The 24,393-nt window shown below is 43.7% G+C and overlaps 1 protein-coding gene across 1 annotated transcript in view; it reads right to left on the reverse strand.

The window, feature by feature from the left end:
* Positions 1 to 602: 602 nt before the first annotated feature.
* PHACTR1 (phosphatase and actin regulator 1) overlaps positions 603 to 24,393 on the reverse strand; it is a 306,757-nt gene continuing 282,966 nt past the window's right edge. The window contains exons 12-15 of the mRNA XM_059815260.1: positions 17,669 to 17,724; positions 12,552 to 12,613; positions 3,914 to 4,054; positions 603 to 683 (exon numbers count right to left, since the gene is read on the reverse strand). Coding sequence (XP_059671243.1) covers positions 603 to 683; positions 3,914 to 4,054; positions 12,552 to 12,613; positions 17,669 to 17,724 — 340 coding nt within the window. The remainder of the gene's footprint in view (positions 684 to 3,913; positions 4,055 to 12,551; positions 12,614 to 17,668; positions 17,725 to 24,393) is intronic.

Consider the following 24,393-nt stretch of genomic DNA (forward strand, 5'->3'; position numbering starts at 1 on the left):
CTCCCAGCATGTCTTTGCCGGAGCCTGTCAGAGGGGAGGGTTAGTTTGGGGTCATGGATAATTCACTCAGTCTCTACCTTTTTAACTAAAAAAAAGCCTAAAAATGTAAAAAATAGCGCCTCTCTTATAATGCTGATCTTGCTATTTCCCCACCGCATCGCCTATGGCAGGATATGGAGGGCAGGACTGAGAGATCTGCGTGTGGGACGTACGTAGTGTGGAACAGCCACGTGCTCAGCGGGGTTTGAGCATATGCTCATTCATACCTTGCTACGTACTGGCTCTACGAGCATTCCCTGTCCTCCTTCTGACACCAACACTATTTACTTTTGATATCAGGAGAACAGACATGTAGCTAGAGCATGATGATTTAAAAAAATAAAATAAAAGGAGGTTACACTTTATTAAACAGACAGCACATGGCTGCGTACCACCATGTAATGAAGGAACATGAGTTTGTGCAAGTTTCTTTTACAGCCTGTAATTCTACATGTTGTTTAAACCTCATGGTGTGTTCAGTGGGTGTTGGAGAAGCAGCTGCTAGGGTTTTTTTTTTTTGAAAACAACAGTATTCATTGATAGTCTTAAAAATACATCTCAGCTTACCTTGTTAGATGCCTACTTAATTCATGAACTTCCATTTCAGTGCTTTTAAATTCATTAAGCTCTTTTCGAATGGCTGCCTGCAAAGGACAAATAAACTCATAAATGTACAAATGAGAGAGATCCAAATAGGTTCACTTTGTTCTCAAAACAGTATATTAAAAGTGAAGCAGATGATAGATAACATTATCAGAGGGAGAAAGAAAAACATAAAAGACTTCAAAATGTGAAAAGGAACAGAGATAAACATGTTCTAAATCACATAAAGCAAAGAGATAAATGCTTTGGTGGAATGGATCAGTTTGAAAACATACCGTAGACAATGCAGACACAGAACCCAATTCTGGCTTATTGTATAAAGACTTTAATGTACAAAATTCAAATTAGCATAAGCATGAGAAAAAAAAATGTGCACCAGAGTTTCTCACACTGCAATCTGTTTCAGAGCTGGACTGTGAGTAAACTGGGCCTGGATCCTGCCAGACTCATATTTGAGATGTCTCCCACCCTTATGCAGTCCTGAATTTCCTCAGGTGAAGTTACCTAAAGTGGCTGAGCTTACCTGGGAGGGAAGGAGGGATGCCGGGCTCCCTGCCCTCCTCTCTGCCTCGGGCTGTGCCCCTCCGCCCTCCTCCTCCCTTCTGACCCAGCTGTGCCATTTACTGAACCCATTCAACACACTAATCCAGGAGAAAACTAGCCACAGGTGGCCATATTCAGCACCTGCAGAAGACCCTCTTACCTACAGCCTCTGCAGTTTGGCCATGAGGGAAAAGAAAACCAGGAAGAAAAATATTGAAGAATAAAAAGAAATAAGAAGAGGTGACTTGGAGGGACTCAGCTTCGTGTTGGAGAGGGTGCTCAGCAGAAGTGACTCACGTCCCAAACCCCAAAGTCAAGACTTCTGACAGCCCTGTGATATTTGTAGCTCACAAGTGCGTTTCGCTGTGAGTGTACGGAGAGGATGTGCAAGGCGGCTGCTGCAGCCAAACGCTCCCACGGGTCCAAGGCGTGTGCCACTGCCTTTCCGTGTGATGCTGAAATCAGCATCAGTGGCTACAAGTAGCTGCTCCAGTCAGTGGTACTTGTGTCTGTCAGGAATTTTTCTCAATGAAGTAAATCTAAACCAGTATGAACAGCATGAGCCTGAAACAGGCCTTTTGCAACAGCCACTGATCCAGTCACCAACTACCTTTGCCTTGACAACCCCCAAGTGATAGTTTTTGTGAGTGTGATCTACAGAAAAGCCCCCTTGTGCTGCTTAGCACAGCTTTGGTGGGGGTTTTTTGCCTTAGAAATGTCTGTCAGGCTCTGCTTCCATCTATAAGGACAGAGCGATGGCTACGCAGCAACTCCAGGGTCTACCTTCATCAGACCAATTTGCTGCTTAAGTGACTGCGAAGGCGGCCGCCTCGGCTGGGGACTCCCACAAAGTCTGAAAACTATTCCCCCCCCACATCCCTCATCTGTTGGAGAGCTTTAAAAGTGCCCTTTTGATTCCTGTTACAGTCAGACCTAGTAAAGATGAAGTCAGACTGAAGGCAGTTCCCTACATCCAGCCCACAGAGCAAGATTTACTGACAAACAGGAAAGTCCATTACTAAAATCTATTTTTGCAATAAATCTAGCCTGTGCTGACCAATGAAGACAGTTATTGAATCAAAGCTCTGGAAGAAAAATAATCTTTTATAGCATGTTGCAGCTTTGTCAGACATGGTAGAGTTGCTTCCAATTTGTCTGGCTATTTTTTCCAACAGTGGACACAACAACAGGTCATCTGAAATCAGAATACCACCCATATGACCCAACCCCCCAAAATAATGTATCTGCTTCCTTATGCCATAAGGGGCATTAATATTAGAATGACAAAAGTTTCTTCTTCTCCTGCTTTGCTTAGAGAAGGTTCACTTGGAAAAATTAAGCCCTTTGCTCCCGTATTGACTTTGCACATGCATTATAAAAAAGAAAAAGTGACCTCAAAGTACTTTGCCTTAATGATGAATTCTTTATCAGGCTACATTTAATAGTGGTATTTAATACTTGTCCTTTTCACAGACACAGGATGAGGAAGGACCTCCCTGGACACTAAATATTCTCCTTTCTCAGCTGAAGTCTCTCCATGTGGTGAGGTAAAATGGGAAAAGCTAATGTAACCCAGTATATTATGGTCTGTGGACAGTCCAGAGGAAGTTTTTCTTTTTTTCAGATCAGTTTACGCTACATTAACTTATCCAAAGCTAAACTGAAAAAGCCCTCTGTCAAGGAGGAAACCAGTGGTCACAAAACTATACAAGTCCTTTGGTTAAATTATACAGTAGAATGGGCTGCCCTTTGTGAATAAAACCAAGAGCACCGTAACTGAGTGGCACAGCCAGGAATCCTGCTTCTGCCTCTAAACACTGGACATCATGGTCTCCATCACTGCATGAGTCCCACAGCAAAGAAATAGTCAGCTACCTGAAAGTCTTTAAAATTATATGGGCATCATAGAGTGACTAACGCATGGGAGTCACTGATCAGCCTCATAGTCCTCTTTACTTACAGTGGCCATAGAATGTTTTAGTCTTCTTCCTGAGGCACCATTAAGACCCTCAGGATATGACTGTTTTAATTCCCCAGCAATTTAGCTCTTCTGCCACCAGCGCTGCCACCAGAGACACCACTTAGTGAAGGTCCCACTGGCATTCGGAGGACAGCGCACTCGATACCAAATACACAGCTTTTCTTCATCTGCAGGGCTCATGCGATTTCAGTTTAGTGCTTAAAATACTCTGTGGCACGGGGCAAAAATCCTGAGTAAACACCCCTGTTGTAACACACTAGAGAGAAGTTACCTGGCTTCGGTGGGAGGTGCTTTTGCCAATTATTTGACCTGCTGCCATTTTTGCACCCAGGCCTGCTCCGTCCTGGCATAGCAATTCTGGCAAATGCTGCTGGCACACTGCTCTGCTGGGTCTTGCAGGCGCTCTCAGCTGGCAGCATTATGTGGCAAGACCAAAACCAACAAACAAATAACAGGGTTCAATACCTTTCCTCAAAGGGCTTGATATTCTCCCCTCTCTGTTTAAGTGGTGTAATGCTGCTAGGCTTGCTCCTGGTCTCCACACATATAGGAGCCTTCTGGCCAAAGATTTATGACTCAAACAACAAAACTTGTGAATAGGAAGAAATCACAGGTGTGTTGGGAAGGGAACTCAGGTGCAGGTTTATTCCTTGACAGCCATGGGACCTGTGGGACCTGAGGGATGCTGTTCGCTGCGACATGCTCTAGCTATTCAGATCTTGGCTCTCCCGAAGTTGCTCCACTTACTTTGTCGGCGGCTGTGAGTCGTGTCCAGGGTTTATCTGCCCTCCTGTCGTAGTCCTGTGCGTCTGCCACTTCCACGTAGTCACTGAAGCGGATGAGGATCTTCCTCTCACGTAGCTCTTCTACCGTGGGCCTTTGACTCAGCTGCAGGTTTGAGGAAGGAGTGGAAAAAGACATCAGGACTTCACTTTTCCCTTGCGGAGCGCTGCCTGGGGATTTATTTTACTACAACCATCGTTATGATAATCAGAGGGTTCAGACATTCCCAGTACCATTGTTTTTATCAGCCTTTCACAGAATTGCTACTTGGGAAATAACCTCTTGTTATGGCACCTTGAATATCATCCCACCTTGCTGCCGGAGCAGCCCACTGCTGTTTCGGAAGTGGCTGTGGCTGGAGACCCCAGTCCCTGGCTGAGGTTGGTCACCCTTGGCAGAAATGAGATGTAATGCAAGAAAGTCTCCTACTGCACCAAACTTCAAAACTACCTGCACAGGCTGCACGCTCTCCAGCCTGAGAAGAGTCGGGCAAAGGCACCGAGCGGATCCTGCCCTGAATTACGTGCAAAAGGTGACAAACAACTTTCCTTACCATTCTGATATTCTGCAGTCTTGTCCTTACCTCCAGACCAGGCAGGCAGGGTGATGATGACTATTGCTCATTGAACTTTTCACTGTATGCTGCAGCTCTATTTTGTGTCACAGCGTATTTGCCTTTTAACAGTTTACATCGCATACTACAGGCCAAGAAAAAAAAAAATTGCAAGGGTGGATTGTATCATGTCAAGAAAGCATCTTTGTTGTTCCAAAGCATTTCTTTCGAATTCCACAGCAGAATAGGCAGCCACCATCAAAACTCTCCTCTCAAGTTAGAAACAGTAGTGTGCTGGTAGTCCCTGTATGGTACAGCCAGTTACGTGGCTAGGGACAGGAACTGGCTTTCAGGGATCAGTTCTCCTTGGATGCACAGCATGTTGGTTAATGTCAAAAGCAATTACGAAAGTGTTTCTGAAGAAGGTGCTACATATGTATGTGCATGTGGCTGTACATCAGCTGCAAAAGATTCACTATTAGAGTGAAACATTTGTAATCATGATAGATCAGAAAAAATAATATCCTGCTAACAATTAGCTAGACAGTCTGTCATGCTATTCCCACTCACTAGAAAGAGGTGTGTTTTGCAATACTTCACCCTTCAGGATAGTGAAAGGTCTAAGTGTTTCATAAAATGCTTCAGACTCTATTCTACAAAGGTATTTAGGCTCCTGGATCCTGACATGCAATTCCACCTTCCTCCCAAAATAAGTATCTCAGTTCCCTGCCTTTCATCTTCCAGGGAGAATTAAGATTCAAAAGAGCCAGGATGCTAAGTGGAGGGTGAAAAATTTGCAAGATCTCAAGAAAGAGAAGCACATGCTTGAAATCCCACCTTGCTGATGCAAGATAGTTCCATCACCCCATCCTGCCTCTGTATTTAAATCCCTGTGTGCTTGTTCATGGCATGGAGCTCAACTCTCTGCTGCCGTGTAACGCCCTTCCCTAGGACATCAGTCAAGTTGCAGCTTGGCAGTTCATGTGTTGCCTCCATAGCCATTTCAGGGTAAATTACAACACTTAATAGGGGAAAAACTCCTTGCTGGTTTGAAAAAGAGCAACTCCAAAACTTCTGAATATTGCCAAGATCTTAAAACTAGACAGTTTTCTCACACCCACCCACTTCTATGGGAGGCATGACGTTTCCTGGGGTGAGCTTCTCTGTGTGTGTTTGTCACACGTTTACAAGCTTCCTCTATTTCTTCCAAGAGTTTCCCAAGAAAAGTCCCATTTTATATACACACGTTCAGGCCAGCCGTGCTCAGGTCAGTCGAAGAGCATGTGTGCAGTGGGATTAACAAGGAGCATGCCTTTCTGAACTCAGGCTACAGGTTTTGGGGACCTTTTTTAAAAATCAAAATGCATACACAGCAGGCATAACCTTTTTTATTCTGTTAGACAACAGGGCAAACCTATCTGTGAGCTAGAGTACCATGTCAGAAAAGCCAGAGGGCACAACAAAGTAGATCGAAACACGTATAGATTTAAAAATGTTTTTTTTCACTCTAGCAGAACGGAATTGCCTCTTCAGCCTGCAGCCCTGATACCTACGCCTAAATCACCTGCAAGCCAAATACACACCGCAGTTAACAGATGGGCTTTAACAAAAGCAAGCAAACCAAACTGCTATACCATGCTTGGAGTATAATCTCAGTTATGCTGTGAGTGAGGCTTCTCTCTGTTCTAGAACTCATCTTGAATATAATTTCAAATTGCTGGGTTTTTCTAGCAGCCCTAGTGCTAGGAGCTGCAGATTTGTAAGTGCTGATGCATTATTACTCAGAGAGCACAGCAGAATTTTGCTTCAGATTATTTAAAATCTAACCCCTGACTATGGGAATAGAGAATCTTTATGCTGAAATAATATTATGACTACACCCCAAAATTTCAAAGATAAGGGTGAGACGCCATCTTTGCTTGCATAAACTACTTCTTTTCTCACAACAGCATGAATTAAGGATGAATCACCAATATTATCTGTATATTTCTCAGCTTTTATCATTTTAGGACGTAGCCTAGATGTTGTTTCATATTAGGACGGAATTTTTAAAAACAAAATGTCTTATTACATAGAGTACAATGACACCAACAAAATATCATATTAGGATGGAATTTTTTAAAAAATAAAATGTCTTATTACATGGAGTACGATGACACCAACAAAATATGAAAACCTGTGAATTAAACTCTGTGTTTCTAAATGGCTACAAGGGAAGCAGGAGCACCTATAAGCTTTCCAAGCTGGAAGAGGACTTTCACAAAATGACTGGCTCTATTTCACAGCTTCTGGCAGCTCTTGACATTAGCTGGCTTTCACCTTTGTGCTAATCTAAGTGATCAGCAAGTTTGTACAAAGGCGAAGGCAGGTGGCTGTGGATGCGCTGAAGCATGCCGTGCCAGGCTGATGTCTAGGCGGTGTCAAGAGCGCAAGAGCCACAGAGGCAGTGGTACTTCTGCTAGCAACGTGAATTCACCGCTGTTATTTACCTCAATGCTGCACTGGGTCTTAACCAGCTAATTTGGCTTCCTTGGTGCGCTGGGTGCGGCTTAAAATCAAAGAAACGATAGTAAATGTTAAGGGCCACATGATGAAATGAGACAAATCTGAGGTAAGTTCTCACATTCGCAATGCACAAAACCTAAATTAGGTACATTACCCGCACATTTTACAGCACTGAAACACACTGTAACCCTTCGGTGGGTGTGAAGAATAGTGCAGTGATTTATATGTGAAAAAATGTCAAGGGCATGAGCACATTATGAAATTTCAGTGTTAATGTGCATTTTTCATTCTTAGGTGACACCTGAACGTAAGACAGACTAGAAGCTGCTTCTTCTCTTCCTCTGAAGTCATACAACTATTACTGTGTAATATTTTTTGATGCCCTGCCTTTGCTTCAGAAACCTACAACCAGTGCAATTTCAGGTACTTATACACCCATCAGAGTGGTGTCTCCATCCCCACAGAGCAGCTGGAGCAAGCGAAGCACAGAGACCGAGCAACCAGCTCAAGGTGACCCAAAGCCTGGGGCAGAGCTATGAACAGAAAAAAGATGCACTGAATCTCGTGCCAGTGCTCTGACTGTGAAAGACAGTCCTGAAATCCACAGCTTATACCACACAGTTCATGTATAGGCATAAATCTACATATATTTACATATATAAATACATATTTTTACATATATAAATATGCACACACACAATATTCAGTATATTAAACCACAGTGCTGATCTGATCATACTAAATGAAAAGAGAGGGCAACCACACTGAGTGGTTTTCTAAAAACAATTAATTAAAGCTGTATTATTTGAACGGTTAACAAACTGCCCTGCCTCTTCCTCATACCATTGCCAAGATTTCTTGTGAGCTGCTAAGTATGAGGGTCTCTCAGTATGTTTGGGCTACCCAGAGCACCCTTAACTCTTAAATAGCTGGGAAAACAGCTTTGCGAACAGACTCTGAGCAGCCCCACTGTAGGTGTCAGTTCAATGTCTGTTCACGGTAAGGGCACAGCTCACCTGAGATCTCACCTTGATTTATTTTTACAACCTGTGAGCTGCGGTCTCTTAAGTCAAAATTGCTTAGTGCTACACAATCCTTCTTGGGCAACACCCGAGAATGAGCTCTGCTTCTTCTAACAGGCAGAAAGAACAGGACACGTTCGAAACTTACAGTAAAAGGACACGATGCAATTGCCTGCACAAGGCGGTGGTGGTCCACATGGGGAGAAAGGGATCTTGCTGACTGAGTTGGATCCCTTTTTTAGTTACTTCTGTTAATGTCAGAGGGATGTGCATGTGTATGTCCAGACTTTTTGTGGTGTGCCACCTGGGCACATACATTTCTATTTATCGGTTTGTGAAGATTTGTGAGCTGAGGGAGCAGGATAACTTTATGGCGAGTGACCTCATTATTTGGGTATGAATCAGGGCAAAAATCCATTTCGAAGTAAGTGGATATGTGTTAATGCAAAAGCAGTGTAAATGAGGACAGGATCTCCCATGTTTCGCCACAGGAGGTCAAGTCTTCCTCTGTACATTCTGGATCACTGGAGATAAAAATGGGTATGTTTCAAGCTTTGATAGTAAGTGAATTTGCAAGGAAAGGTTTAACACAAACCCCTTTGTTCTCGGCATGGGAATTGAAGAAACCCATGCACTGCCACCAGGTAAAGTGGAGGGGGACATACTCTTGCCAGTCTGGTCTTGGGATTTAGTCAAATGCAAAATGCTGAGTTTGCTCCACTTCAGTCACAATGAAGCTTGTTGTCTTGTCACTTCATCGTTGCCTGCTTTGTTACCTTGTTAAAATGTTATGGTGGTTATTTTAGGAAGAAACCAAGGTGAAAAATTACAAATCCTAACTAGCTGTGCACACAACCCTCTCTCTCCTTCGTTCCCCACCTTTTGTGGTAAGACAGGAGCATGAAAATGCCCCGAAGACCTTTCCCTCTGACTATAAATGCAGTTTATCCAAATTAGCTGCTAACCTTTTTTCTTCTCTGACCTTCTCCCTCCCCGCCACCTCCCTCTGACTTCCCTCTGACGAGTCCCACCTCTCTCAAGAGTTCATTATTTTGAACAGCCTGTGCTGATGCAAGCCAGTGGAGGTCAATCAAAGAAAAGATTGAACAGCAAGACATTTCCCAGTGAGGCACCAGTGAACAGAGTGTTTAAGTTCCACCAGGGCAGGAATTTAATGGGAGCAAAGATTTCAGATCATTGTATGGATTTTAAGAAACAGCCACACCTCATCATTTTGGTTGTTGATATTACAGCTATGAGATATTTAGTTTTGGAGCTAGAACTCCGGGAAAAATTAGCTGTTGACAGAGGGGGATAGGAAGCTGTAAACAGCTCTGGGGAATGGGGAGCATGATGCTATTTAAGACAAGAGAAGGTAGGAAAAGAAGAGTTTTATTCCTCTTTGCAAGTGATTTGTAACGTGTTCTGTTAATCCAGGCTACGACTCTGTCTCTGTAATGGAAATCCTCAGGGGGAGTTCAGGCTTGTGTTAATTGCCTTGGTGCTCGGCCAAATTCACCACGGTTCAGAGAGGATAAATTCTTGGTAGTAATTCCTGGGGGCCCAGAATTACCTCCTCGGGGAGGGGACCTGCCTGCTACACTTATCCCAGCGGGCCTCTGCGCATTAATATTCCTGGAATGGGCCTGGGAGCCAAGACCAGTGCTCAGCGAAATCCCCTCCTAATCCACACGTCCCTCCGCTCAAAGCTGCCTGGTGAGCCCCGAGTGGCAGGGAGAGGCAGCACGGGGTGGCTGGATGTGCAGAACCCATCCATGGGCATCTCAGGTGACAGGCAAATACACTTCACCTCTCCTTCCTCGGGCAGGAGGGACACGAGCTACAGAGAAACTGTACCAAGCAGCATTTGCCTCCTTTTTGTTCTTTGAATGGCAGCTATTCCCTATCCCCAGTTAATTTGGAGTTAGATGAGTCTGAGAGGATGAAAAGTGCTTAAAGGGGCAGCTTGCTATAGGTCACCTGATTTTTTTTAATTTTTTTTTTAGAAATTGCCTGTCCAGATGATGAATTCAACTGGATATTTATTGCTGACTTTAATAAGGCATCTAGACCTAGCAAGGTAATCTTACTTATTACAGCATGTCATGTTACAACTTATCATCATAATACTGTAACAAAATGTCAGTGCTGAAGGAATTTTAAGAACAGCTTTTTAATAGATGAAGTGGGTTGTTTCCTTGGAGTTGGAATAACGCCACCAAAAAAATCGGGGATGGTAGCAATTTCTATAGTGCAAGGTCGAAAGTCTTTTCAGCGGCTTCTGCAGAACCCCCTTCCCTTCTTATTACCAACTACACATGGTTAGAAGGAGGCAACGTGGCATACTTTCCTTATGTTGAATTTACCCTGTAGGCATGTGTGTGCATTAAACCTCAGTGCAAACAGAAAGGTCTGCTGGGCAAAACACTTGCCGTGCTCAATTAAACTTCTGCTTGATCTGAGGTTTAAAATCCTTTGGTAATAAGACTTCAGTACAAATCGACAGAAGGAGCCTGCCACTCTGCTGTAGACACAACGACACATCTGGGACACGCTCATGAAAGACAGGGCTGGGGAATAACAACAATTTTTGCAGGATTCACTAAGTGGTTGGCATTTCTAGTTGTTATCTATTCACTTGCACACTTTATTCACTTCTTTCCTCTAGCGATTTCTGAGCTTTTGTAACAGTATGTTTGGTAGGTGAAAACAAAACTTGTTGTTAGACCAGGCCTGTGGTTCTTCCATTAAAATGACAGTGTGTCACTAGAACAATTTACAATGGTTTAAAAAGATGATCAAAATCAAACAGTGCTAAGTCATGTTGCTACCAACCTCACAAAGGTGGGGGAGAAAAATCTTTACTAGGGAAGAAGCCAAAAAAGGCTAAAAGGAGCGTGACCATGAACGAGGGTATGAATGTTAAAGAGCCGACTGCCAGGGGCTCGGACTGACGCTGCTTTTGCCGTTGTTCCTACTTAAAAGTGCAACCAAGTCAAAGAAAGAAACCTCATAGAAGACTGCTGAGGTTTCAGGGAGCAGACACTGCTGCAATGCTATGGCAGACTGAGAGTTTTAGTTTAGCAAGTAGCTGTGGCCTCTGCCTGCAAGAGACAATTCATGTGCTTTGTACCTTTTCTACAAAATAGCAGAGGACGGGAACCGCACGGTGATAATGCTGGCTGGGTTATCAAGCCTCCGTTTCTTAGGCAGCAGATTGGCTATGGGTAGCTTTGCTTTTTATCTATTACAGCCATTCATCAAATGGCATCAAGCTTTGGATTGGATTCCTGTACGTGTTTACCCTTCAACGTAGAGGGAAATCGAAAACCTGGTGAAACAGTATTTCTAACCTTTGCGCAGAGCGTAAGTCCCATGAAACATCTGCAATGCAGTTAGGATCTTTTCTTTCAGGCAGTGCTACGAGGGGATGTGAGACCATCCCTGCCATTGTTGTCAGGAATTTAAGTATTTAAAAAAAATTGTATTAGAGCTCCCCGGGCCGCATTCTTAGCTCCTGCAGACAAGAGCAGTATCCCCCCCGTCGGTGACAGAACTCTGCTGATTTACATGAACTGAGACTAAGGCGTGAGATTTTTAACCATAAAATAAACCAGTCCAGCTCTCCAAATGTAACCTTTGCATGTATATTTAGAGCCCTTTCCTTGTCATTATTTATACCATGAAGGCTTGTGATCACATAGGTCAAAAAGACTAAGCCACCTAAAAATGTACAGGAAGGGGTTGGTGCTGCTTCGCAGGCATGTGAGTTTTTAGGGGGCTTTCTCCAGCTCCGGAGATGGGAAATATGTCAGTGATGAAATAAAGTTTATATCTGCAATAACAGGATGGATTGTTGGCTATGTATATTGGGGCATCTGTAGACATTTGCACCAGCTGCAAAACTGAACACGTGTATCTGAAATGCCTGTTCTTCAGTTTTAAGAGTAAATGACTTTCAAATGGGAGGAAACCCAAAACCAAATATGCTGTTTTATTCATCCTTCCCTGCCAATACAAGATTGTTTTTTGCCCTATACACCATTTTGCGAGTGCTTGTCTATATTTAGTTTAAATGCCTCAAGTGACAATCTCCTTTTCCAGGAAAAGTTTATTTCTCAATTAAATGCTGTTTTAGGTGGACTCTTCAAATGCAATCAGCACTGTTTTAACTTTGCTCTCGCTTCGTAATGCTGCAGAAGCCATTACATTTACAGAGAGCAGGGTTAGACCAATGCTAGGCTCTGTATCCTTCACTGTTCAAAGCTCTTTCTGTTATAAAGACTAGATTTTCTCTTGTCCAGTTTCAAAATGTTACCAGCAACAGCCTGCAAAGCGGTTCCCTTCACTGTCTGTGGACTTGCACCCTATAACATCAGTGATTTCTTTTAAAGATTTCTTTTAAGACTTGTTTCACACTCTGGTTTTGAAAATGGTGCTGAGGAAAAGGAAAAAGGCAAACAGCTCTGCAGTAGGGAGAAAGTTACACTAGCACCATAATAGGATCAAAGTTGCTTCTCACCTTCCGTGTTAATCTTCTCTTTATCTCTCGTTTTTCTTCCTGCTCCTCTTGCTCATTGCGGGCTGTAAAAGATTTACAAGGATCTCAGGCTGTGGACTCATCAGGCATGCACAGTATGCAACAAAATAAGCCTCTCCATCAGCATATTAATGTTTCAGGACCTCTCTGATGCACAGCATGTCCCTCTGGGGCTGGTGAACTTCCTCGATCCGTAGCTCCTGCACTTCTTCACACACTTCATAAAACATCTACAGCCTCCTTTCTTTCCCTGTGTTGGCACCTCTTCATGCGTGTCGCTATCTATAAGGGCCCGGCAGCGTGCCAGCTCTTCAGAAACCGTTATCTCCCTGCCCACAGGCCTGGCGGCCTCAGGGGGTTCAGCTGTGATACAGGCGGATTCTGCGAGCTGCAAGGTCAATGATTGGAAAAGAAACACATGCTTTTTTTTTTTTTCCCCCCATCTACAGAATAATTTCTCTGCAGCTACTCTTTGGCGAGAGTGGAAAAAAAATTCAGAATAAGGGTGCCAGGCAAAATCTAAAACTCCTCATGACCTGAGCAGAGTAAGGAGAGAGTGTCCTTCCATCATGAACCTTTATAGCATCACACGGAAGTGTAAAAGCACATCCTAGGGCAATCCACTTTCAACATTAATCCAAAAGATCACGTTACAAGTACTTACCAGGGCAAGCCTCAACAATTATCCCTCAAGAGGACGATAACATTTGAGTATACTAACTCTTCTTCAACTTAGGAGCAGGCTGTCATGCATATCTTTCCACCGAACTGTACTGAAAGTCACTAAAAAGCCCAGGTTTCTAGGTACTCAGCTCCTCAATCAGTCAGGATCCGTTTCCACTGCTTTGTTGATGGCTGAAGTGCTCCTTACTCCAATCACGCCCGTGCATAACGGGTGAGAGCAAACATCAGCTTTTCCAAGAAGTACCCCGTGTCCCTGGTGTGATCCAGTTTTCACTCAGATAGGACTACCTCAGGCAGGAATAACTCTGCAGGGGAGATATGTACCTCAAAGGCCAGTTTGGGATAGGTGGCTTGATTTAAATTATCCAACTTTGGACTGAATTCAACCCAAGGGGGAATCCCACCTTCCTCTCCGCTGATCCTGTGAGAGAAGCAGGCACCCCTGGCAGTGCCAGTACCAAACCGCCAGCTGTAAATTCTTCAGCCAAGAGAGCACAGGCCAGCACTCCCACTAACCAACTGGGACAAGCCCAAAATAATATGAGGAGGTCCTAACCCAACGGAAGTTTGCCCACAGTGGAGGAGATGCAACGTTTCAAACCAATGCATTCAAAATTGGGGCTTTCCCCACACAGAAAGGAGACCTAAGGTTCAGAGACCACAGAAGTCTCTGAGCAGAGAGGAGGGGGAGGCTGGAAGCCACGTGTCTCGCTGCTCAGGACAGTAGAGCTGACAGCTCTATCACAACTGCTCACTGACTTCAGCAGGACTGGGAAATCTCCACCAAAGTGGACAAAGAGCCAGTCAATGTTATGATGTTCTACAATACGCTTCTGATCTTTAAATGCCATTTTATCAAAAATACTGCTTACATTTTCAGGAGGAAGGAAACTGATACTGGAGTAAAAAGAACAGAAGACAGCAGGAAGTCACAAATGGCTTTTTAAATGATAATTGGAATACCTACACTGATAAATATATTTTTCCTCTTTCAATGGTTGCTGTCCCTACCGGGCTGGGTTCTCTTCTAGCAATTGCTCGTCTAGCAATCTCGTTCTTCTCTTTGTGTCTCAAATTTGGAGGAGCTGGTCCTGCAAATGCCTACTCTCAGAAGCACAGCCACCAATAAATCCTTGTAAAATTAAGCCAGAGAGACACAGTGCTAAACAGAGCCCACACAGAGTCAGGGTAGAACTGCAAGCAGCCAAGGACTTATGTATAAAACTTAATTACGGTCATTCGTTTTTGTACTTGGCATATGATGTCTTTCTTTCCCCCTCACTTCTCAGCCCAGCCACCCACCTTCAGAGACAGCCAGGCAGGCTGAAGACCTCAGTCAGGTAAAAGCTGGGAATTAGGAATACATTCTCCTCTGAAACCAGAAAGTGACTTTGTTTTAGCTATTTCTTTAAAGTTAATTAAGTCATGACAACCTTGCAAAGCTAAAAATCTGTTGCTTTATTTTATCTTTCGTGTTCAGGACATGCTCCATTTCTCTAGACCTGTGTGTGTGAGGGTGGGTGGGTGTGGGTGTGATTTTCAGGGCTGATTTCTGTGCCAGTGTGAAATGTCGCCCAGTACAGTCTGAGTCCCTCAGAGCCTACCTAGCCACCATTTTTGTGAGGAATTTATGCAACTCTGAATGTACCAGCACGCTGACAACTGAAGTACTTGTATCCATCTGAGAAGTGGGACGGGGGTGGTGCGTGAGGGGGATTCAGGCATCCTTCTTCATAAACTTGGCCAGCAAGCATTAATTGCAAAAAGTGTTCTTCAGTCCTCACACTAACCCTGCAGGTATGGACTCCTCTCACTACAAGCCTTTGACTTCAGTAGGAGTCAGTGAATTGGGTATACTTCAGTGAAGGACCCTTCAAGCACCACTGTCCCTGTTTTCGGTTTCTTTGCTGGGGCTGCTGTAATCTTACTGGAACTTGTGCAATGGATGCTTTGCCCTTGCAATTCGATAAAGGTGACCATCTTGTAGTTATTGCAGTAGCATGGAGCTACAAAGTGATCACTTCATGTATAAAGACTGGATGTCCAACCGCATTTTGCCTCATTGCTTCCCGTCAGAATGGGCAATAATGTGGTTACGCATGTAACAGGAACATCATGGTACCAGACATGACATTTGCATCAAGGAGATTTCAGCTTTAACTGCAGAGGAAATCCTATTTACTCTACTTGGGAGCTTGCTGGGTTTTCTTTTTTTTTTTTTTTTTTGTACGTGTGTGTGCTATGAACCGGGCTTTTGCAAAAAGCTTGACCTGCTTATGCAGAGAATTTACACCCTTTTCATTATTGCTTCCTATGTCTCTTTTTCTCTATGATCCATTATATTTGTTATAATTCTTTTTCTCAGAAGTCTAGGGAAAGGACACAAAGCAATGCTGTACAAACCAGACACTATTTATATTTACTTGCTTAAGAGTGAAGCATTTTTAATGCTTTCTTTTTTTAAATTATGTAACTATTTTAATTGTTTGTTCCTTTCCTGCTGTGCTTCACCAAAAGTTGAGATGTCTTGGAAACACTACATTACTTTCCCCTGTAATTATGAAGCTGTTTGTCTACCAAGACACACGTGTTTTGGGGCAGATCTGTGCTTAGGAACCAAGCTACAAAAACACAATATAGTTCTGGGTTCAGGGTAGTATTTTCAAACACATCCATGTTATTTAAGAGCCTTTATTCAATTCAAAAAGAAACCAGTGTGACTCAGGGGATAAGTCCTCTGAAATGTAAGACATCTTCAGGTCACTACGTGACTGCTGCGCTTGGCAACGTGACCTTTAGGAATCTCTGCAAGGCACCCAGTGTTGGAGATGCTGCCTCGCTGCTGATGCCAGTTCAAACATTGCTGCCAAAGCAGACCCCCACCTGCCCCCAGCCACCCTCACCAGTGCCAGGGTGGTGTTTACTGGTCACGAACCAGTGCCAGGTGGTGCATGACACATGTTGGGTCATGCTGGTGGCAAGTGCTGGGATGAGAACATGAGCTGCTCAGAGAATTGGCCTTTGTCCCTCCTCGCCTGAGCCTGGCATCCGTCATGTCGCAGGTTCCCCCTCCTCCAGCTGTTCTGCTACCCCCCCATGAGACAATCACATCTGGATGGGCCACCTGTTTCCCCAGTTTCTGCCCCTGACTTTCTGCAGCTGCCAGGCATGGGAGTTAGGAGTAGACGGTAGGAGCACAGCTATCAAAAGGGGGCTGGCCCCAAACAAATGCCTTTCCCAGCAGCCTTGGGCTCGCCCACGCCGCTCTGCTGTCCCATCTTTTCTCCTCTTTGCGTTGACAGTGGTGTCTCTCTCTTTCTCTTTGTCTGCCACGCGTAATAACATGAACAGATGAAAAAAACCTGCTGGGTGTTGACACTATCATTAACTTGCTAGGCATTTGATTTTGAAGTACTGAATCAATTCTGCTAATTTTCAGAGAATTAACCTTCTGCTACCACATTTTTATGATACTGTACTATGCAGTTATTTGAACAACAAGAGAAGGTAAACTACGGACCTACCTAAGGAGTCTTGTAGTATTTTAAGGTACCATTTAGGAATACTTCTTTCTGTACTAATTTTTTTTAATTTCCCTGGAATGATGGATTTACTAACTTAAAAAGGGAATAACTTATTTCTTTTTTTTTCTGTTTCCAAAGTAACAACAATTAGATAAACAGCTTTTTTTTTTTATTTTTATATTCAAACCACTTCAATGTGAGTAGAGAAACTGTAATTTTTTTTTTTCCTATTCATTCATGAGATTACAAGATTCTTGCTAGACTCAGTCTTGCTTCCCTTGAAGCTGGTGGCAATGTATCTACTAACTTAACTCTGACCAGGCTCTCTAGGTATTTTGTCCCTTTAAAACATCATTTAATATTTTGAGGATCTACCAGCAAGTTTTTGGCTGATTTAAAGGAAGAGTTTCAGGGGACCATTTCAGGGAAATAACCCCAAGTCACATTGGTTTCTTTTTTTAATAGAATAAAGGCTCCACCTAGTCTAGAGTGCTGTAAAGATTTTTAGGAAACTAATCAAGCCATGCCCTAATGTCTTTACTAACCTATAATGGGATGCTCATCTGTGTAAGAGCCACAAAAAAGTTTTTCAGAATGACTGACCCTCTGTTTGGAACAGGACTTGCAAAAGAGATTCAACATCTGGGGTTCCCCCCCCCCCCCCCGATTGTTCATTCTTGTGAATTTACAGGCTCTGATTTTAAAGAATTGTTTCTGTAGCTCTAGATGTTGCTACAGACTTGCACGCTTATTTGCATTTATGATGCACTTTATTATTATTAATGATGCACATACAGAATACTTGAAGTTTTATAAAAACCACCTAATAATCATCTGAACTAACCCAAACTAGCTGGCTTCAGGTGAAATGTCAGCAGTATCAGGACTTACGTTTCAATATGTTCCTCTGCTCCAATTCTTCAGCAGTCGGCCTCTGGCTCAGTCGTCTGCGAAAAAAGTCCAAGATCAGTTTTTGGACCATATCACATTCTCCTCAGTTCTCTGTCTTGAAGAGTTATTTTGGGGTGTGAAAGGCAGAGCAGAAAGCACTGACACTGTTCCATTATGTACTTGGTACACCCGGACCATGCGTGACACAGACCATGCTTCGCTTTCGCAGTTTCCTCTGTTTTCAAGTCACGAAAGACAAAATACGTTATGTCATCTTAGGCATGACCCTCCCATCCCTACCCCAGGCAGAGCTGCTGAAAGCTAAGCTACACAGATGTCTCCACTTAATTTCCTTCCTCCCATGCCTGCTTCCTGACTTGCACAAGTATTTCTAGCTAAGACTCAGCTAACGCTCTCGCTGCCCTCTCGCCAGCCTCCTGACTGTGCCCCGTTTGTTCAAACAGTGTTTGAACACACAGACAGTCCACAGAAAAAACAAGGGATGGTTTGGCAGCACCGAGGGCGGAACAATAGCAGCCCTCCTCCTCCTCTACACCCTCACTTCCATCCTCCTCCTTTCATGGCTTTTATTAAGTCTTATATTGAAGGATCAGCATGAATTGCTAGTCAACCTGTACGTAACAGGGTCACAACAAACGCAATCTAATTACAAATGGGGACCCTGAGTATAGAAATGGTCTGAATATTCAGAATACAAAGCAAGGGAGAGAAGCACAAAGGGGTCTTTGGAAAACAAAGTAAACCAGGGAGATGACATCAGAAGTCAACACTCTTGGGCCTCCTCATACTCTCCTCCCGAGTCAATGGGAGTTTTGTCAACGGTGCCAGTGACAGGACAGAGCCTCTTCTTCCTTCAGACGTGGTCATTCAGCTATTCCCAGTTTGGGGGCCCCAGTCTCTGTCAGTTGGATCATCAGTTCCCCTACGAGATACCGGGTGCTGATAGGAAATGTGATACGAATGCCGGATGTACGGCTTCATCTTCTGCGATGAATGCTTCCCTCGACCCGGGGCACAGAAGCTCACTGAAACGGGGCTGGGTCTGCAAGGCTAGATGAGGGATGTCTGACAACGGCTCTTCACAACACAGGGGCTGAGCTGCTGCTGAGATGCGCACACATCCCCAGCCTTCTCCAGAGCCAGGAGCTCACCTGTGCGCCAGTTCCATACCCCTGCCCCTCACATCATGCATGGTGCACAGGGCTGAAGCTCATGGGGTGGGTAGGAGCCCACCCCCCACACTAGCTGTATGAAGGCAGAAGCGCTACAGGCTTCTGACTTCATATAGCTTGAAGCCTTCCACCAGCAGAAGCAATACCAGCCATACGTCCTTTGGGGCCACTTTACACCACGAAAACAAAACAGCAGAACATGGCCCTATTCCAGTGGAGAATTTGGAGTCATGAGCTTTGTCTCTTTCCCACGGCAGATTGAACATTCATCTCACTGGAAAAGTGTTGAAAGGGACAGAAACTCATCCTTAATTCAGAAGTAAAGAATATCTGCAAAGTACTTTGAAGACAGAAAGTGCTATTCAAGTGCTTGCTATTACCATCTTTAAGATAACAGTAGCTGTTGCTAATGGGAGACTTCACCTTAGGACTATGAAGCAATTAAAACTACTTTATTTCTAGCAGTGCATGAGAATCAAAGAGAAAAGGTTGCCACTCTTAGCCCCACCACGTGTGTCTGCAGGGATTGAGTTATACAATGCTTTTAATCCATTGCACCGTGATGCTTTTGAAGAGGATGCATCAGAGGGATGTTAAGGATGGACTCCAGCCATCCAGTGTGCGGCTACTTCTATAGAAACAAACATCACACAATAAGTAAAAGGAGAAATTGGTCTGAAGAGAATGCTCCCAAAAAGGTCCTCCCCTTTCCAAGAAAACAGCTATTGAAGGACTCAGCTAACAGTTCTGTCAAGAACAGTTCACACTGGAGTGTTTCGAACGAAAGGCATAAGTTTTATCTATCTACATAAGTCATTTACAAAAAGGACCAAGCCTTCCATGTGTTTACTGGGGTACCTGCCATGAAATAGATGCATTTAAACAAAGCTTTCATTTCACTGTGTCACTGCTATTACACAAGAGGACAGAGATTTCCTCCAAGTATGCCCTTGGCATTATATACACCCTCTACTCCTGTGCTGCTCAGAGACCTATAGACCGTGGGATTCTTCCCCACACTGCCTGGTAGGGCCCCCAGTGAAAGCCAGCCAAGAATACCTGTGTTCCCCATCGAGAGTCAAATTATTTTATAGATCCCATTATCCACCCTTTTCAGGCTGCCGAGTGCTCCTGCCTAAATGATGACCAGCATTTTCAAGTGAAAAAGCCATGATGCTTTTGATAGATTCAGTCTGGAGATCTGAAGCTATCTGCATTCATGGGTTGTCGATTGCTTCTGGGCTCTTACAAACCCAAGAATTTTTAATAGCAAGACTTAAGCAGTAGGAAAAGATAAGGTACCCTTCTAGTGGAACAAAATCATGACTAGTCCTTACAGGGCAAGCAGTGAAGCACAGCTGGAGGATGAAGAAGGTAATGAAGAGAAGCTGTGGAGGTTCCTGGCCTCCAGTACCAGTGCCTGCTTTCACCTCCATGAACTGCTGTTACATCCCCATCTCCATCATCCATTTGCATTGACTGAGCCTGCTCCTGCTCCCTCGTTGTGAGTCCCCCCTTGATGAGCTCCTCAAACAAACCCAGCCCTTCCCTTCCAAGCTCTCACAATTATCTCTTTTCTCAGTCTCTTACTCTTCTCATTTCATTTCTTCTCTTGCTGCTACAGTGACTTCTGTCCCCAAATGATCTTTGGGCTTTACAGACAACTCCACCAGCTCCTCAGAACAGCATCATTTTAGTTCTTTTTTCTTGCCTCTTAACTTCTAGGTTTGCCAGATGTTGAACAGCTGTTAATGTTACCATCTCTGAAAATCTTGATACTAGTTACAGATCCTGTAAATCAAGAAACATAAGCAGCTATTGCTTTGTTACCATGACTGCAAAGATACAGGTTTTTTCACACCAAATTTCAGCATACCATCTCCTGTGCGCCGCTCTAATCTGGGCAAACACCAGGCGTGATACCTCCCTTCTTCTACCTTCCCTCCTGTGCTGCCCAGAATAAACAAATACTAATGAAGCCCACCTAGCTTGCAGAGGTTGATTTCAGGTTTGATTGCTGGATTGCTGCTGTGCCTTATTTCATTTAACATCACAGGGGCTGCATGAGGCTGTCAAGAGGCCAGAGGTCAGGAAACAAGTGTCTCATTAGCAGCACAATCAGAATAAACAGGAGGAAATGGAGGTGAGGAAGGAGCCTGGTGCAACAGATCTGCTTGCGAAAACTGTAAGAATCAAGTGGGATGTGCGGTGCTGCTGTTGATCAGAAAGGTAACTCCGGCTGTTTCATGGAGCTGTACGAGCATAGGTGTCTAACCAAGGAAAAGGCAAGACTGGCCTCAAAAAGTAACAACCTTTAACAGCATTTTCTCTATCTAAAATCTCTTGTGTGAACATGCTTGACCTTCACTGTGCCATCCATGAAGTTTTGCAACAAGCTTCAGGCATTCAAGGGGATAGGAGAGTTTGGTTTTTTTGTAATTTGTGCTTTGCATGTGTTGCCGGTTTTATACTTCACATATTTTTGCAAGATTGTTAATAGTGGTTTTGCAAATACACTGACAAAGGTTTTACTACAAAGAAAACCTTAAGATTTATGGTGACATAAAGAAAGCCTTGCTAGGATTTCACTAAAAAAATAATATCCAAATGAGATTGTCAGTGAAAAACAAAACAGTTTGCTCACATTTACAAAGATAAACTTGACAGAAAACCAATTTTCTAAATTAATTCCCTGCGTTATCAAAATGCACCACACTCTTTGTGCTAGAACTATACAACAAGAGCTGAGCAGCTCTTCGTAAGGACATTGTGTGGTGGGGTTTTTTTGTTTGTTTGTTTGGTTTTTTGAATTTGCTCTAGGCTGGGCTGGTCACATCATGGTGGATGAGTAGGAGTTTTGGGGCAGGAGGGACAATTGTGAGAAATCAAATACTGTAGACTCAAAGTATTGGCTGGTGGGCGTGTAATCTCTTCAGGGAGCCCGAGGAAAGAAAGGCAGCATTTTCACTGACGGATGCTACTGTTTGGAGCCTGCCCAGCAAACTGAGAATTCAGAACGGGGAGTTTCTGCTCAATGTGGCAGTGTCCTGCAGGAGCAATAAAAGGGAAAACTGGCTGTACATCTCCCCAGGCAATAAAAAACACTTACATTAAGAGCCCACACAGTGATGCTTACCCTGCTCTGAAGTATGGCCGTACCCGGAGGGCTCTCAGAACAGCGGCCAACTAGTTGTGGGGCTGAGGGTCAGATCCTTGCAGCCCTTGTATCTGGTAGCACCTTTGAAGCAAGGTTCTCTGGGCTGCCTTGGCTGTCCCCTACTAGGAGTCATGGGTTTTCTCTCCTTCATCTTCTGTTTTGTTGTGGATAAGCTCTGAGAAAAGGCTGGTTAATGCCATCCAGCTCATTGTAGCATGAGCAGGATGGTGCTGGATATGTGTTTTCTGGGTATCAAGAATTCATCTTTGCCTCTGCCCAGAGGGCAAGAAAATTTAAGAGCTTAGTATGGGGTCATCTGTAAGTAAAATGACTGGATATAGTACAGGGCTTGCTGCAAAATGGTGCCCCATATACTTGCCAGGCTTGTTAACTCCGAGTGTTTGCAGATACGAGAGGCAGAACCCAGCAGCTCTCCAGCGCTTGAATGGTTACACCTGGTGTGCGTGACCCAAGAGCAAGATTGATGGGCAAACAGGTCATGGGTGGTCACATCAGGGCATGCAGCAGTATCGTGAGGTGTCCAGAACATCCCTAAAACATTTCGGAGCCGAGCCATGCTCACACAGCTGTTCCTGATGACATAGGTCACCCTGATGTAAAATAACTTCTGAGCGCAGTGGGGCATAACCTCTGGAGCAATTCTTGAATTTATTCTGTAGATGCAAATCTTTTTACACAGTTGCAACTGGGTTCATACCACCCTAGAGATTGCTCTAAGAGAGGAGTAAATCTGAGCTGGCCATGTGATAAGCCAGCTGCTACAAAGAACTACTTGTCACATTGCTCTTTAGTTGGCATAAATGAGCACAACTGAAGCCAGTAGAACTGCGCTGATTTACATCAGCTATATAATTCGACATGAGGAAAATTCAATGGGAGTAAAGAGTCTTACTGTTGCTTAATTTAGCTTGCCGTTCCCAATAATAATGCATCAGCAAAGCAATATTGATGAAGTATAGGATACCAGGGGTTCTTTGCACTCCCATGCCAAGTACAGAAAATTGGAAGAGTAAAACAGAGAAGAAAATCTTGTATTTGCTTCTGCCAGTTAACTGTTAGCAGAGGGTAGGAATGAACTACCTCCTTTCCTTATGTCACTGCACAATGAGCAAAAAATATCTGTAAGTCTGGAGGTTCACTTTCTCTGAAGTATCAGCCCAGATATTGCCAGCCAGACTTTAGGGTCTGCAGAGAACTGTCTTTCTCCTAACAAGATTTATAAAATGGGATTAAATACAGTTTTATCAAGGAGTGAATAAACTGAATGCATATTAAATACAAAATCCCTACCCAAAGAAGCAAATGTAAGAGTTTTACACCATTAAAATTCCTGTACTAGGCTCCATTAAGATGTTGGCTCATTTGTAGGATATATTACCTCTTCCTTTAAGCTATCTTTCCTGTGTGACAAGTCTCCTGGTATCAGTCATGATAATACACCTTATAACTCATTTTCCTGAGAAATTAAGGCAATAAAACCATAAGGAGTGTTTGCCACGATTCAGTTACCATGTAATGACTGCTCTCCACTTTCCTGTTGATGTTAAACATTCAGCCCTGGGAGGTGGTGCTGCTTCTGCAGCTATAAAGAAGCCTGTGGCAATGACTAGAGAAGACCAAAGTGGGCAGAGACCGCTGTTCATCCCTGGGAAAATGGATGAAGCACCACTGAGGCAGAGTTTAGATGAGAACTAGTTAGACAATTTTGGTAGGAAGTGCTTGCTTTTGGTGAAAATTTAAAGACTGGTATCAGTTGAAGATCTAAGTACTTTCTGATGGTGCCTTACTGGCAAGGTACTTCTGCTGTCTCAGCATCCCAGTTTGTTCCCTGGGCTGGACCACCTGGTCCAGGATAGCTACAACAGTCCTATGTCCTGGAGGAGAGAGGCAATGCTTTTGCTCAGCAATTCTTCCTAGTGCACCTCAAAAAATACAGAGCAGTCTGGCACACAAACCAACAAAATAACAGCTCCCATAACACATTTGCAGTCATGTATCCAGCTGGGCTCTGCAGGAAAATCAGATTTTCAACTAAAATTATTCAGATGTTAATTTAGGCTCTAAGCAGTCTTTTACTACCCCCCAAAATTATGCTTATCCCAGACTTGGGTTTGTGTTGAGAAACAGCTTCAATATAAACTTTAAAGCTCTGCCTAGTCTAGATTGCGGTGAGGATTTTTAGGAAGACTAATCAGCAAATTTTCTGCTTGCTCAAGCATCTGTGGATAGTGAAAAATATAACCAAGCTGGCCCTTTGTTTAAAACTCTAAACCTCACCAATTTGTTTTCTCGTTCTTTAGCCCATGTGAATGCATCTTGACTCATAGCTCAAATAATGCAGTCTTTTCTGTTTC

This window comes from Gavia stellata, chromosome 3, assembly GCF_030936135.1.
Source record: "Gavia stellata isolate bGavSte3 chromosome 3, bGavSte3.hap2, whole genome shotgun sequence".
Taxonomy (NCBI): Eukaryota; Metazoa; Chordata; class Aves; order Gaviiformes; family Gaviidae; genus Gavia; species Gavia stellata.